The 14,600-nt window shown below is 36.4% G+C and overlaps 1 protein-coding gene and 1 pseudogene across 1 annotated transcript; both read right to left on the bottom strand.

Annotated features, from left to right (window-relative positions):
• Positions 1 to 1,756: 1,756 nt before the first annotated feature.
• LOC113287018 (F-box/kelch-repeat protein SKIP6-like) lies at positions 1,757 to 3,070 on the bottom strand. Its single transcript, XM_026535672.1, has one exon. The coding sequence runs from the start codon at positions 3,050 to 3,052 to the stop codon at positions 1,982 to 1,984; it is 1,071 nt and encodes a 356-aa protein (XP_026391457.1). The 5' UTR covers positions 3,053 to 3,070; the 3' UTR covers positions 1,757 to 1,981.
• An 8,372-nt stretch (positions 3,071 to 11,442) lies between these two features.
• LOC113287016 lies at positions 11,443 to 12,807 on the bottom strand (annotated as a pseudogene).
• Positions 12,808 to 14,600: the final 1,793 nt, after the last annotated feature.

Below are 14,600 nucleotides of genomic sequence, written 5' to 3'. Positions count from 1 at the left end.
ATCGGTGACTAGTTCGGCTTGAGATCCTATTACAGAACTAAATAAAGTCCAGATTGCAGGAATCACTTCCCGGAAGGAACAATATCTGCAAACTGGTGCAGGCATAATGCATGATGCACATAATGACATAAAAGATTTATTCACCAAATTTCCTAAATAATAAGAGTCAGATTGAATGCATCTGGATCTGCAATTGTGAATTTGAGACGGTTCGGAAGGTTCCTTCTTCACTTTCTTCTAAATTTATCATCTCTCATCAAACTAAGTGGACAACCAGCCTAAACTGGCCTAGTAAACTCGTCGCGGGGAGTTTAGTATGTGACATTGTGAATATATGGAATCCCTGCATAGACTATTTGAAATTTGAGAGGACCAAGAACTTCACAAACACGATGTTGAACCACTTACCAGAAACATAGCTCGACATCCTACCAACTCTCTCTAACACCAACCACCGTTGCACTGTTAATTGAAAATTCCCTAAGACCTGCCCAACTGAGTGCAGTCTGCATTGTTGGAATTTCAGCTCCTTAAAGTTTATGCTTAACACTAAATATCATATTAGCTAACAACATGCTGAAAGCAGAACTTGAACCTAGTATAAACATGCTCTTACAACACACAAAATCAGCACTTTATGTAGCTGGAAGTCTACATACCCAAAACAGAATTAAAAACAAGGAAATAGGTAGCAATATCTTTAAGGTCATCTACTTCAATTTCCTCACCTTAATGATGGATAAAAACAGATTTTCCTTCAAAAAACAAGTGAGGCTAAAACAGAGACCTATGCTTGCCACATGTCTCTCCAACCTTTCCATCATGAGTTGGAGTGACACCTCATAGCTACAAAGGACAGCACATAAGACAGCTCATGCAAGATTAGTTCAACTACAAACAAGATAACATAAATGATTAAAACAACAATCATACCATAACCCACACTACAATAAACTGGATTATCCTGAAGTAATCAAGAATTACCTTAGGCCAATAATGATTTGTTGCTAAACCGACACTAAGTCTACATGAATTACTCTTCAATTCAATGTGTTAAAACTTTCTATGAAGTTAGCTTTCCATTCTGGCTGTAAAGGATGTGGTAAAATACCTATTGCTGACCAATAACAGCCACAAAAAAGTCAAGCTGAAGTAACCGTATCCTGGCCTTTGCTCTGTAGCATTAGACATAAGAAATAAATATTCCAGCGATGACGTGGAAGTTTCAAGATTTAAACCAAGTGCGAGATAAGGCCATGAAGTGTGATGTTAAGATCAAAATCTGAAACTTCTGCAACCTACCAGCAACAAACTTCGATTACACAGCAGTCTGACACTACAAACATTTACTCATTGGAAGCTTTAAGTTACATTTGAATGAGACCTAAAGTTTTTAGACAGCTTGTTTTTGTGGCCATGCATGGTTTTCCATCACACCCCTAAAGAAGCATGTTTTTCAGTGAAGAATCTCCGAGGAAGTTCTACGAGTCATTAAAACATAGATATTCAAAGACTCTAAACAGAAGTTTCTAAAATCAACATCTAAGAACCTATCTATAAGTTTTGCACATCAAACAACAATACTTCCCAGGTATGTTATTGATCTGTTAAAGATCACACTCTTAAACCGATTGCTTCACTTTACTGCGTAAATGTGGATGTATTCCATTTAATTGCAGAATTTGTAGCATTATCTAATCAACCTATTGCTTGCTACTGCGAACACTAGTGAAACAAAGTTTACTCCCAATTATTTAACACAGAATTAAGTCGGTTCTAATTTGTTCAAAATGAAGTTTGAATAATGTACATGTAGTAATGAATTTGACCACCAACAGATAATACACACATTACATAATTACAAGTACATTCATACCCACAAGTACAGCTACAATTCAGCAACATATAACATAATCCGGAAAACAAATGAAGGAAACGAGTACAACAACGACAACATACCTGTTTAGGTTACGTGCTGATATCACAATGCAACAGCCAAGCAATGTACAACTGAAGAGCCGTTCGGAACCACAAGAATCACTTGTGACCAAACAATGGAACCCCATAACTCACCACCACCTTTCCGGATCGAAATTTCAGCACACCAAATCTCCATTTCCTTCCCCATACCCTTTCTTTCCCACAGAACACACAAATTCCCTCCAACATTAGCCATTGTAGCTCCACACAAGAACTTATGCAACCCACTATCCAAACCCTTCAGTTCCCTCCAACACCCCACACTCTCATCAAATCCTCTAATTTTCCCTAAATAATCATAACAAAACAAAATCTCATCAACAACAGTAGCTCTCCCTCTCCACCCTAAATCAATCTCTGTATTCACAACATCCCAAGATAATTCCTTCGTATCATAGACAACTCCACCTCTATCCGCCATTGCATACACCTTATCCCCAATTACAGCACACCCATGCATCCATTTCTCCTTAACATCAATCAGACTCGAAACCGCCTCCCAATTTCCCATAACAGGATCAAAAACCTCAGCCCAGTGAGTTGATTTAGACCATGAATCAATCAAACAACCACCTATAACATAAATTCTCCCATTCACAACCCCAGCAGCTGCGAACTCTCTCCCCACTCTCATTCTTGGACCAAGTTCCCATCTTTTCAAACGAGAATCAAAAACCCAGACACTTGGTGATGGGATATCATTAATTGACCCCCCAATTACATAGATTTTGTGGCCTAGTGCAACAAAAGCTGAACCAATTGATTGAACTGGAATTGAAGGAACAGAGAAAAGGGATTTGGGGTTTTTTGGGTCAAAAAAATACCATTTGAAAGATGAATTGTGAATACGGACGTTTATGAATAAAAGGGTTTGAGTAGAATTGAGATTGAAACGAGTATCGAAGAAATGAGGGGATCGGAGAAGTGAGTTCCATGATTTTGAAACTAGTGATAGATTTGAGTGATGGATGTGTGGTACTCTAGCTATACACTGAAGAGAGATGTCATTCGGAAAATCCGGAATCAATAAGTTTGAGTTTGTGGGTGGTGGTGGTGGTGGTGAATCCCCCATCTCTCCCTCTCGCTCTGACTCTCTGTGTTCACTTTTTAGTCTTTAATAAATCCACTGAGTTGACAATACATGACAAACCCCACGGGCCACTGTTTACGGGCTAAAGTCTGTAAGTTAGGCTAGATGGACCTTTAGAGTCTTTATACCACCAATGGGCCATCGCGGGCTATAAATACCACATACTAATTAGGGGGAAGGATCCGATGACATGGTTAAAATGATATTACTAGGACTGCATATGGGTCGGTATAGTTCAGGTTTCCTCAGAACCCGGTACCTGTACCTCCTAGTGGCAGGTTTCATGTTCTAGATACCTACTGACTTTAGACTGGACTGGTGATACAGTTCCGATTCTAGACCACTATCGAGTTTTTACCTGATCCAAACAGTCATAATAACATTAAGAAAACATCTAAGTAATTCAATAATTCTGTTATTGCAGTAACATCATTCAAACTTCGTATCACCACCAAAACTCATTCTCAGTTTAGTTTCTTCTCTTAATCTTCAGAAGCATCATCTTCTCAACCCGCATCTTTGTTGACACAACTACTAAATTTAGATTCAAACTGCAAAACCCATTCTTGTTCTTTCTGAATCACATCAAACCCCTGTTTCCATTTTCATCCAGACTTCAATTCAGAACCCTAAATCAGACAACCACATATCAATCGAGCCAGTAATTCCTTCAATTTCAGCAACAAATAAACCCAATCTTCAATTCTCGCTCTAACAATACCAAATTCAAAACTCTAACTTCCAGGATCATCACAACTCAACCCCATTTATTGAACTCTGCAAACACACGAACCACATCAGTAACAGACATCTCTTCATTTCAACGGGAGACCCTTCAATTCTTCTTCTTTGATTTCTCAAATCATCTGCAATACAACTTCATCTTCAATTTTTCACCAACCCATTAATCAGTTGACATAAACAATCAGTTCTTCTTCCTTTACAAGCCTAATTCTCAGTTACCTTCACGATTTCAAATCCTTGAATTCTTTTTCTTCATCAGCATAATCATCTTCATTTAATCTTCATCTTCAACAAAGAACAAACACCACCTCTGATTTTATTCTACAACAATAATTTCTCCTCTTCAGTGAGTCTTCATCTCCTCTTAAGTAACACCCTCACCTTTGACTCCAAGCATATGAAGAAGAAGAAAAATGATGAAGAACATGATGGATGTATAGATAATATGACTCAAATAACTAGGATGGAGGAAAACGATTAAAAACTAACCAAAAAATCTAACGGATGATATTAACCGGGGTATTTGGTCCAGTACATACCGGGAATCCTTGGAACCGATACATGTACCGGTTCAGAGACAGTTCCCAACTCCATTCCCGTTCCTTGTACCCCTGTCCCGGATTCGGTTCGGGATTTTCGGTTCTGGATCGGTTCCGGTGCAGCCCTATATATTACTGTGACATTGTAAGACTACTTTTTCTACAAAACAAAACAAATTTAAATATAATCTTTTGGCGACATGTTCCTCTTATAAAGCTCTATCTTCATACTAAAAGTGAGAGTATTATGAAATAAAAGTATTCACTGTTCAAATTTTTTATTTTCAACTGTTAATCTTCAACTATTAATATTTAAAATGGTTGATAGTAACCTTATACTTCTCGTAATGCACTCATTTTTGGTTGGAGTGTAGATGTCACCGAAAAATTAACTTCATATTCGATGCGGATTGGGTTTTGTAAAAAAAAATAACATTATCATGCCATGATAATAATGTCATTCTAAGCAAGTCATTGGATAATTACCCTTTTATTAGACCCAATGAGTGTACACAATATGTACGTTATCAGAAGATTCAAAGTTTCCTTTGCAAGGCGAGCTAAACAAATATCAGAAAATTTGTTTCTTTTTCGAGTTTTTAATATGCACACAGAAAAATAAACAAAGATTTAGATCTTTTGGCAAAGAAATAATTAGAAAAATGGAAATGTAAATCTCTTAGGAAGATCAGACTCCGGCCTCCTAATTCTTAGAAATACTTTTAATTTTTGTAAGAATTTTATGGCTAGTGTACCGTAAAACTTCTTTATAAAGCCATGTAAATGGCACCCTTTTTAACTGTCGTGTAGCTTGTATCCTATTGAACTTTAGGGCACCAATTATGGGGTCATCCTCACAGAAATGATAATAAAACAACCTAAAACATATGTTATTCTAAACTCGTCTCACTCAATGGAGAAGAAGATGCTAGAGTAACTCCGGTCACAAATGACAGCGTCATCCTTACGAAATGCGTACATCTTATGATTCAGATATTACCATCTAAGTCTAGAATATATAAAGGTTTGATTACTATGACCCAACCGCATATTCATGGTTGGTCCCATCCTACCGTGAATTTTCTAGAGTTTCTTCAATGAGCGACGCCATAGTAACCCAGTCATACTGCCAAGACTGAACAATCAAGCATCATATGTATACGACCAATTTCTGCAGATAAAATATGTATTGAAACGTGGGAGTACCAAAATACACCACCAACTTTTTCTTAGGAAACCTATATGGACAAAATCAAATATAATTTCGAGAGTTCAACTTAATGAATCTCAATCAAGATAAAATATTCAGAGTTATATCTCAATCTCTCACAATCAAAACGTTTACAGAGACAAGTCCGTGAACCCTATTTCTGGGTGAGAGTACTTGGTGATTCCAAAGATCAATTTCCAAGTATCAATAAAGTCGTATCCAAGAAACAAGGATGGATATATCTACTTTGATTAATTAACGCACAACCTGTGATATTTCAATCATAAAGATAAACAATATAATGATGGAGAAAAATAACACACACACCAGAAGTTTTGTTAACGAGGAAACCACAAATGCAGAAAAACCCCAGGACCTAGTCAAGATTAAACATCAAATTGTACTAAGCCGATACAGACACTAGCCTACTACCAATTAACTTCGGACTGGAATGTAGTTGAGACCGAATTAAACCCTCCCAGCAATTCAGTTACAGTCGCGTTCCTTACGCCTCTTGAATCCCATCAGGACTCTGCGCAATTAATTCTCTTAGTTGACGTCACACCAACTAAGAGTTGCTACAACTCAATTGAAGATCTTAAACCAATCTGCCTCCCACAGATAACACTATATGTGATTTCCTTTGCGATCAAAAAGTTTTATCAAGGTGATGAAATCGATAGCAATAGATGAAGTCTAGCTAACCTCAAAATCCGGACTTACTCAAGCCGAAGTGCAGCCTAGATTATTATTCACCTCACAAGTATAAAACTTGCGGAATCAAGAAAGTTCGAGAGGAAGATAACTTTGATGATTTCTATCTATCTTGTTCAAGTGAGCAGCTTAACAATCAAACAAGATCAGGATACTCGATCTATCAAGATAAACAGTAGCTTGACATGGCTTCACGAATCCTATGAAGTCTTTGTAGTCGTTAAACCTTAAAAGGGATTTAGGAAGAGGACGACTCTAGTTACAACTAGGACATACCAAGGAAAGTAGTGTTTGGATTCAACGATCCCAGTTTTTTGAAGTTCCCTTTTTATAGACATTCAAAGCAAAGGTTGCTTTGGGTTTAATCTAAGATAACTTTGGAACCAAGCAAACAATTAATATCCGCCGTTAGATGAATCTTTGAATCTGATTTACATAATGAGATATACACTCTTTTTAGGATGAACTGTAACCGAACCGTGTATAATACTACTCTCATGAATGGTTATCCTTTGCTATCCAACTGAACTATAAGATTGAGCATTTTCATAAACACTTAAGATTTAACTCGAAACACAATCAAGTGATCAAATATGTCTATGATGTTTTTAGAGATTATTCAGATGCTAATTATCTCGAAGAAATAATTTAAGTGCATAAGAATTTGATCGACATGGCAAGTAGGTGTACAAGGTACAATCACTTAACCTGTTCGTGAAGTTATGTTACGGTACGTGTACCGATATGTAAACCTTAAGACAAGTTTCGGAGTTCACGGAACTTTTTCGGTATGCGTACTGGTATGGATACCATTTAAATATAGCCAAGTTCCGGAGTCCACGGATTTATGATATGTGTATTGGTATGGATACCATTTAAACATAGTTACGTTCCGGAATCTACATAACTTTTCTGGCACGTGTACCGATATTGACACCAAACCGGTTTCGTAACCCATAGTTCTTATCTAGTATGCGTACTGGTTTGCGTACCAACCCGGATTCATGGGTTCCCATACTTTTAAAGGTGTGCATAAGAATACGTGTACCAAAAATATGTTTGTCGACATATAGATACTTTGTTTCGTGTATTGAGTACATGCATTACGGCTTCAGACTTATATAAGTTTTCCATTTTGTAAGACTGGTATGTATACTGTCTTATATCCGAATCTACGATAGTTCTATAATTCTCTCTAAATCGATTCGAAACATTCCCGAATAACATCAATGACTCATATCATTGTTCCAAGCTATTTTCGAATGATAAAACATGAATCATGATTTTGACTGCGAACAATAAATTGTTCTTAACCGAAATTCATCAAGTATGAACAATGTTCATTAAGCTTAGTCATATTTCGAGAACTATTTACAAGATGAATCTTGACTTGAAATTCTCGATATGTTTATGATAGTCTTATTAGTTATGCGAATCGTCTCCAAGGTAGTTAATATCGCGTATCGGTCGGGTCCGATACACCTATACAAAAGATAATATCGGTTTTTATCGGTGATACATCATTAGAACTAGAATTTCAAAGATTCATAAAATCATAGTAAAAAATAATAAGAATCATGCATATATCTCAAATTTTCAAAATACAAGGTGGTTTATTAGCTAGCATTCTGATAATTGTCCCATTACGCCGGTAAATCTTTCTTATTATCCTTCACTTTTATCTTTTATATTTCCCTGCCTTGCAATCAAAATATGGTTTCCATCTTACATCCTACCATATAGTCGTTGATTTTATATCATAAATTTTTACCTTCTCCAATTGACGTTGTACTTGTTTGTAAAGACTAGATTCATGTTGATTGAAAAATTATTCACTGAAACTGATATTATCGGTGTATAAGTAAAACCGATATATCGGTCTGTACCGGCCTGTACAACCGATAATATCGTTAGATCTTTGTATCGTACAGGTATTTTCCGATATCCGATAAAAAACTGTAATATCGACCTGTACAACTGATATTGACTACCTTGAGTGTCTCATAGATAGAAAGATGAATATAACTTGAGAAATAGGTGGTTCAGTCTTCACTTACGTTTGGTTGAAGAATTTCTCCAAAATCTTTGGTTGATCTTCTCCTTCAAATGGTAGAACGCAATGATGACTATCGTGATTTCCGTTTCTCAACTACACTTCTATCCTAATACGAGACTTAACTAATTGTAGAATAGAAATCAAGATATACTTTTGAAAACTAAATTTGCCAACAAGCTTGAGATAGCAACACTTGTGAGTTCGACCAAGAAATGCTCTAACATGTTCACAGTAATATTAGGTTATGCGTTCCCCAGATATCTTATGATACCCTGCTGTGTCCCTTAGGTATTCCAAAGTATTGAGTCCTTCCCCTATAGTGCATAAAATAAGTATAAAATAATAATATTCAACCTTGCCTGCCACTAGACAACTTCGAGGGTCTAATAAAATCTACAAGCTCCTTTTATGCCTCGATGTAATAATATTGGCTACTTTTACGCCCCCTATTTAAATATTGGTTTCTTTTACGTCCCTATTTGACTTAGCAAGGAGCTATTGGGAAACCACATACTCTTCTCGCCGGAAATTGACAACGCATAGAAGGAAACATACTCATTCAAATACCTTCAAACATAATTATATTCAAACATGCTCACAAATAATAAATACTCATCATGCCAAGGAACAAAAAGAAAATTTAATGATTACAAGAAGGTTTGTTTTGTTGATAATCCATGCATATCTTGAAAGTATCTTGATGGATATAAATAGCTTTCAATCTTTTTTTGATAGAATAGTTTTCCAGCATCAGTATAGAGAAGGAAATTCAGCTGCAGACATTTTGGCTAAAAAGACATCTAATGAAAAGATGAATGGAATTTGGATTGAGAATCCACCGGACTGTGTGACTCCCTTTTTGTTTTTCGATGTATCGGGGAAGGCCTTCCCCAGGCTTGTAAGGCTCTAGTTTGTGTTTAATACATGTCTTTTACCAAAAAAGAAAAAAAGATGGAAATATTCATGAAATCTAAATTAATAATCTACGTAAATTTGTATTGGTCTTACTTATGTTTTAGTGACATTACATATATCATTAGCTTGTTATTAAGTTCTCAAAGAATAGAAATAACGCCCATAAAAATGATCTAGCCAAACCAAACCACTGATCAAAATCCCATCTAAGAGGTCAAACTCGTAGTCAAATAGATTTTGACTGATGGTCAAACAATGCGTAATAATTTTCCGCCTGATGTATCTTCCTCGTCCGTTATTCGATTATCACGATCTAATAGCCCATTTCGCGTAACTTTTTGAGATCTATCCGATGGTACTAATTTAATCTCAATATTATCGTTGTATTAATTTTTATTAATTAAAATTCATTATTTAATTAATCGAGTCATTAGCGACTAAGTCGTCTCTTGACCGGTCTAATAGAATTGACGTGCTTACGGGTCTTTATAGTATCTGTATAACCATTGATATTAGTCACATTTTCAAATCAAGAAAAAGAATTAATGAAAAGAAAAGAAAGAGTACATAATATGAAAAGGTTCTTGATTGGTACTGCTTAGGAATCACCCGGCAAAAAGAATCTTCGTTCTCATCAAATAATTGTTTGTGACTATAATACTACACAATTAGACATTAGTAATGCTTTTTTTCATGGGGATATGAAGGAAGGTGTCTATATGACTCAACCACCAGGATTTCAAGATAAGGACAATCCTCACGATGTTTGCAAGATAAATAAGGCCCTCTATGGACTTAAACATGCACATAGGGCCTTGTATGAAATACTCTCTCCGTTTCAAAATAATAGTCAGGTTTGTGTGCAAATTACAAACCTGAATATTATTCTGAAACGGAGGTAGTACTAGTGGATGTCCTAGTTGATTTGAGTTTCACTCATTCTTTAGCTGACTCATCTTTTTTTTCTTCAGAAGTTTGGATCCAAATTGACTGTTCTGGTGTAGATGATATTGTCATCACAGGAAATGATACCACATATTGTAACTCTTTGATTACTCATTTTTGATCTTTCTCTCATGTTAAAGACCTTTGTTTTCTCCATCTTTTATCGAGATTGGAGGCCAAAAGAGTTGCCCAAGGTCTTTTTCAATGTCAGACAAAGTATGCCGTTAATCTTCTTCATAAGACCAACTTACTTGGTAACAAACCTTATTATACACCTTGCTCAACTGATTTCATGCTGAGACCTACAAATGGTGAACCATTATTAGCTAATTATATAAAATATAGGTCCATTGTTGGCTCTCTCCAGTATCTGACTTGGACAAGACCTGAAATTGTATATGCAGTTAATCAGGTATGTCAATACACACAATATTCCGTTATTGCTAATCTCTCATTGCTGCAAATAGAGTGTCGAGATACATCAAAGGTACTCTGGGTTATGATCTTCTATTCACCAAAGGGTTATCAACTCTTAAGGGTTTTGCTGATGTTGACTGGACTGAAAATTCATTTAACTGAAGATCAACCAATAGTTATATTGTATCTTTCTCGGTGACAATCCAATTTCACGGTCTTCTAAAAAACAACCAGATGTTTCTCGAAGTTTCACTGAAGCAGAGTATATACCATTAGCTTCTACTGCAACAGGGGTTCAATGGCCATGTCAAGTTCAAAGAGATCTTCATGTATTTCTTACCTAATGTTCCTGAAATTGCTTTAGATAACAAGGGTTCTATAGCACTCTTATCCAGTCTAGTGTTTCATAGTTGAATGAACCACTTAACCATTGATTATCACTTTACGAGGGAGCTAGTGCAGTCCAAGTGATACAGGTGGTGTATATTTTTTGCTCCAAGGTTTCATTTTCTAACCGACAAGTACATCTACTTAGGCTTGAGGGGGCCTAGTAGAAATATTTTTTATACGTAAGCCCATTTTATTGTTTTTCCGTCATATGGGTTGCCCATATCTTATATGTCTGTGTGCTTAGCTTACCTGTCATAAACTGTCAGGTATAACATTTTTTATTCCATTTTCCATTGACTGTAACAGTCGATTATCACCTCCTGTGATTCGTGATAACCTCTGTAATCTTCTCTCTCATGTGTAATAAGAATCTTTGAGCATCTTTTCATTAATCTCACTAAAGAACACATAAATTTATATCTTGATAGAGAGAGTTATCCGATTCGATATAGATCTTTAAATTCTACAATCTAATATTGGTCCCGTTCTGATCATTTATCACATGACCAAATAATTTTACAGTGCTGTATATGTATTATTTACTCGAACAATTTATGGTTCCCCATGATCATTCAATCTGTTAAGTTTATTTTCGTCTTTTACAATTGTCTCCGGGGTTCCATTATTGATTACCTTCTTTGACATCATCTTGTATTCTCCATAAAAGTAAGAACAGAAACCCCAAAGACATAACGCCAATGCCATTCCTTTTAATCCAGTGAAACTTTCATGGCAAAATATTACGGCTGCTACTCCTGTAAATGGTACCAGGACTGATGTGAGTATCCCATAAAAAAGAGCACTCGTATATGAGATTACGCCGACTATTCCAACATTAAACAACTGCCATGTTATTGCTGTCAAGACCATCAAGATATAATACATGGCTTTTCCAAGTTCAAAATCATTTGCTTCTCTTGGTATGACCTGGGATATATCAATCATCCAAATACATAAATTAGTATGGAGAATTGATTGATAAAAGATTCACACATGTACAGCAAATGTAAATTATGTACCTGGAAATCCTTGTTTACTAGCATCCCAATGACGCAAAAGATTGTTGCAGAAGCACAAAAGATGAACTGGAACTGCAACAAACTTGAATAATTAAGGTTTCTAACTGCTTTGCTGAAACCAAGTTCAATGAGAGGCATCGTTAACCCAGCTAAGGCAGCAGCACCCAACGTCATAAGAAACCCTGTCAAATACTGAGCTTTTGATACACCAACTGGCCTGTCCCCATTAGTGTTATACCCAGCAAAACTGATCCAAGTGTCATCACAACCACTGCATTTATGATAAATGCTGTAAATTTTTGCTTCACAAACAACCATGAAAAAAATGCAACAAAACATAGTTGAGTTGCCAGGAGAAGGGATGAAGTTGATACAGGAATATAGGACAAACCCAACGAATACATAAAATTAATAAGACCATACAGAATCCCGATTATGGCACTCCAAAGAGAAAGCTTCGGTTCCAACCAAAAAGATGGCGACTCGGTGGATAACTTCGATTGAATGTAGAGAAACGTGAGAGGAAATATGAGAATTGGAAAACCAGCAGACTGCAAACAACTAGGAATCCATTTACGATTACCACCATGAAGATAGTATAGTCTCATTAAGAGAGGACCTCCTACTAGACCAATACTAAGAAACGCACAATTTATAATGATCATCAGCCAGTTTTTGGTTTTGGTTGGTTTTTCTATTTGGGTTTCTGAGTTTCCATTTCGGGCTGTTCCTAGACTCTCCAGGGTTTCAATATTCAATGTGGAAGTAGCCATTGAACTGATGATCAACTAGAGAGATAGAGGGAAAGAGAGAGTTGGTAAGATGTAGGTGCTGAAGTTGGGCATTATACAATTAACATACCAACTAGTCGCACAGGTTTTTTACTACCCCAGTTTCATTATTTAACATGTTTAACATGAAAGCTAACACTGACAGGCCCTTTATTAGTTTGAACTAACATTTCTGGATTCTCTATAAACCATATGCCCATTTAATTGGAACCAACTTGCTTAATAACTGGACCACTAACAAAAATAGCAGTCAAGGAATTCGAAAAGTATGATAGTGATAAATTTTCATGTATAACTTGTGGAGTAAAACAGACTACGCGTCTGCCTCTTGAACCCTAAGATTGATAATCCAGAAGCGCGAAAAAGGAACATAACTTGGATTTCCTAGTAGCAAGCCATGGATATGTATCCCAAAAAAAAGAAAGTCATGGAGCACCAAGTTCACAAAGCAAAAACTCTTGAAGAATTAGATATGGAGGAGTCATGGGTGTTTACTGGTAATACTATATGACTTCGTGACCATTAACTTGGAATACTATATGGAGTTCCCTTTGCCAAACAAAAATGCTTGACTTCAGTGTTCAGTGTGGAAGTAGCCATGTAAATGAGACCAACTAGAGATAGAGAGTGACGCATTTGCACAGAAGTAAAAGGTGAAGTGCGCATCATATAGTGCATGATAACCAATAGTGTCATCCTAATTCAGAACCTTAGATGCTCCTTGCATCGCGTGTTTTGCTAAAATCCAACAGTTTATAACTCTAGATAGAGAGAGTTACTCATGAGGATACAAAGATATGAAATGAATTGCAATCTAATGGTCTTCTCTTATGCATGATACTAAGTTGACTGTTAGGTCGTCCATCATGATTGGCGAAAGTGGAAAAACAGCCAACCCTCTCTAATTTTTGAACCTACGGCACTAAATTTCTAACTGGTTCCTTGTCTGAAGTTTAAGAAGATTAAAAAAAAAGGGTATCTGTTCACCTGGAACAATTTGTTCCAAGCAAGAAATACGTCCATCTTTCTATAAAAAATTTGCGACCGTTAAAGGAAAACTGGTGACAGAGGTATATGGTTTGCTCACACAACTGTGTTGAGTCCGATTTCATTAAGTGATATTTATATGGTTACATTGGAATCTAGATCGAGATACATAACAAGAATAGCAAATAAATAGCTACAGCTGAAGAATAGAGAAAGTAAACCTAGTTAGCTAAAGAATAGGTATAATAGTTATCATAACAGAAGACTAGGAAATCTAGTTACAACCAGATGTACATGTATGTACATGTGCAAGTTTATCAATAATCTGATAAACTTAATACCCTCCTCAAGTTGGAGCGATAGAGCCAGAACGAACGTCCAACTTGCTAACCAGACGGCCAAACTGTGGAGCTCCTAGTGGCTTTGTAAAAACATCGGCAAGTTGATTGGAAGACTGAAGATGTTGTGGTAAAATCAACCCACTGAGTAACTTCTCACGAACAAAGTAACAATCTATTTCAATATGTTTAGTCCGCTCATGAAAGACCGGATTCTGAGCAATGTGGATTGCAGCTTGACTATCACAAGAAATCTGGATAGGGAGAGGACATGAAATACACATGTCATTAAAGAGATACTGTAACCATTGTAGTTCGGCAGTTAGATTAGCTAAAGCTCTATATTCTGCTTCAGCAGAAGAACGAGCCACAGTAGGTTGTTTCTTGGATTTCCAAGAAACATGACTGTCACCTATGGTCGTGGAACGACGAGTGAAAGGGAAACCTGCCTAGTCTGAATCCGTG

Source organism: Papaver somniferum, chromosome 6 (assembly GCF_003573695.1).
Source record: "Papaver somniferum cultivar HN1 chromosome 6, ASM357369v1, whole genome shotgun sequence".
Classification (NCBI taxonomy): Eukaryota; Viridiplantae; Streptophyta; class Magnoliopsida; order Ranunculales; family Papaveraceae; genus Papaver; species Papaver somniferum.
This window is presented reverse-complemented; position numbering and strand designations above follow the sequence as displayed.

What these genes read in the sequence shown, in the direction of transcription:
- LOC113287018 (XM_026535672.1), bottom strand. Translation starts at nt 3,052, where the DNA reads ATGGGGGATTCACCACCACCACCACCACCCACAAACTCAAACTTATTG.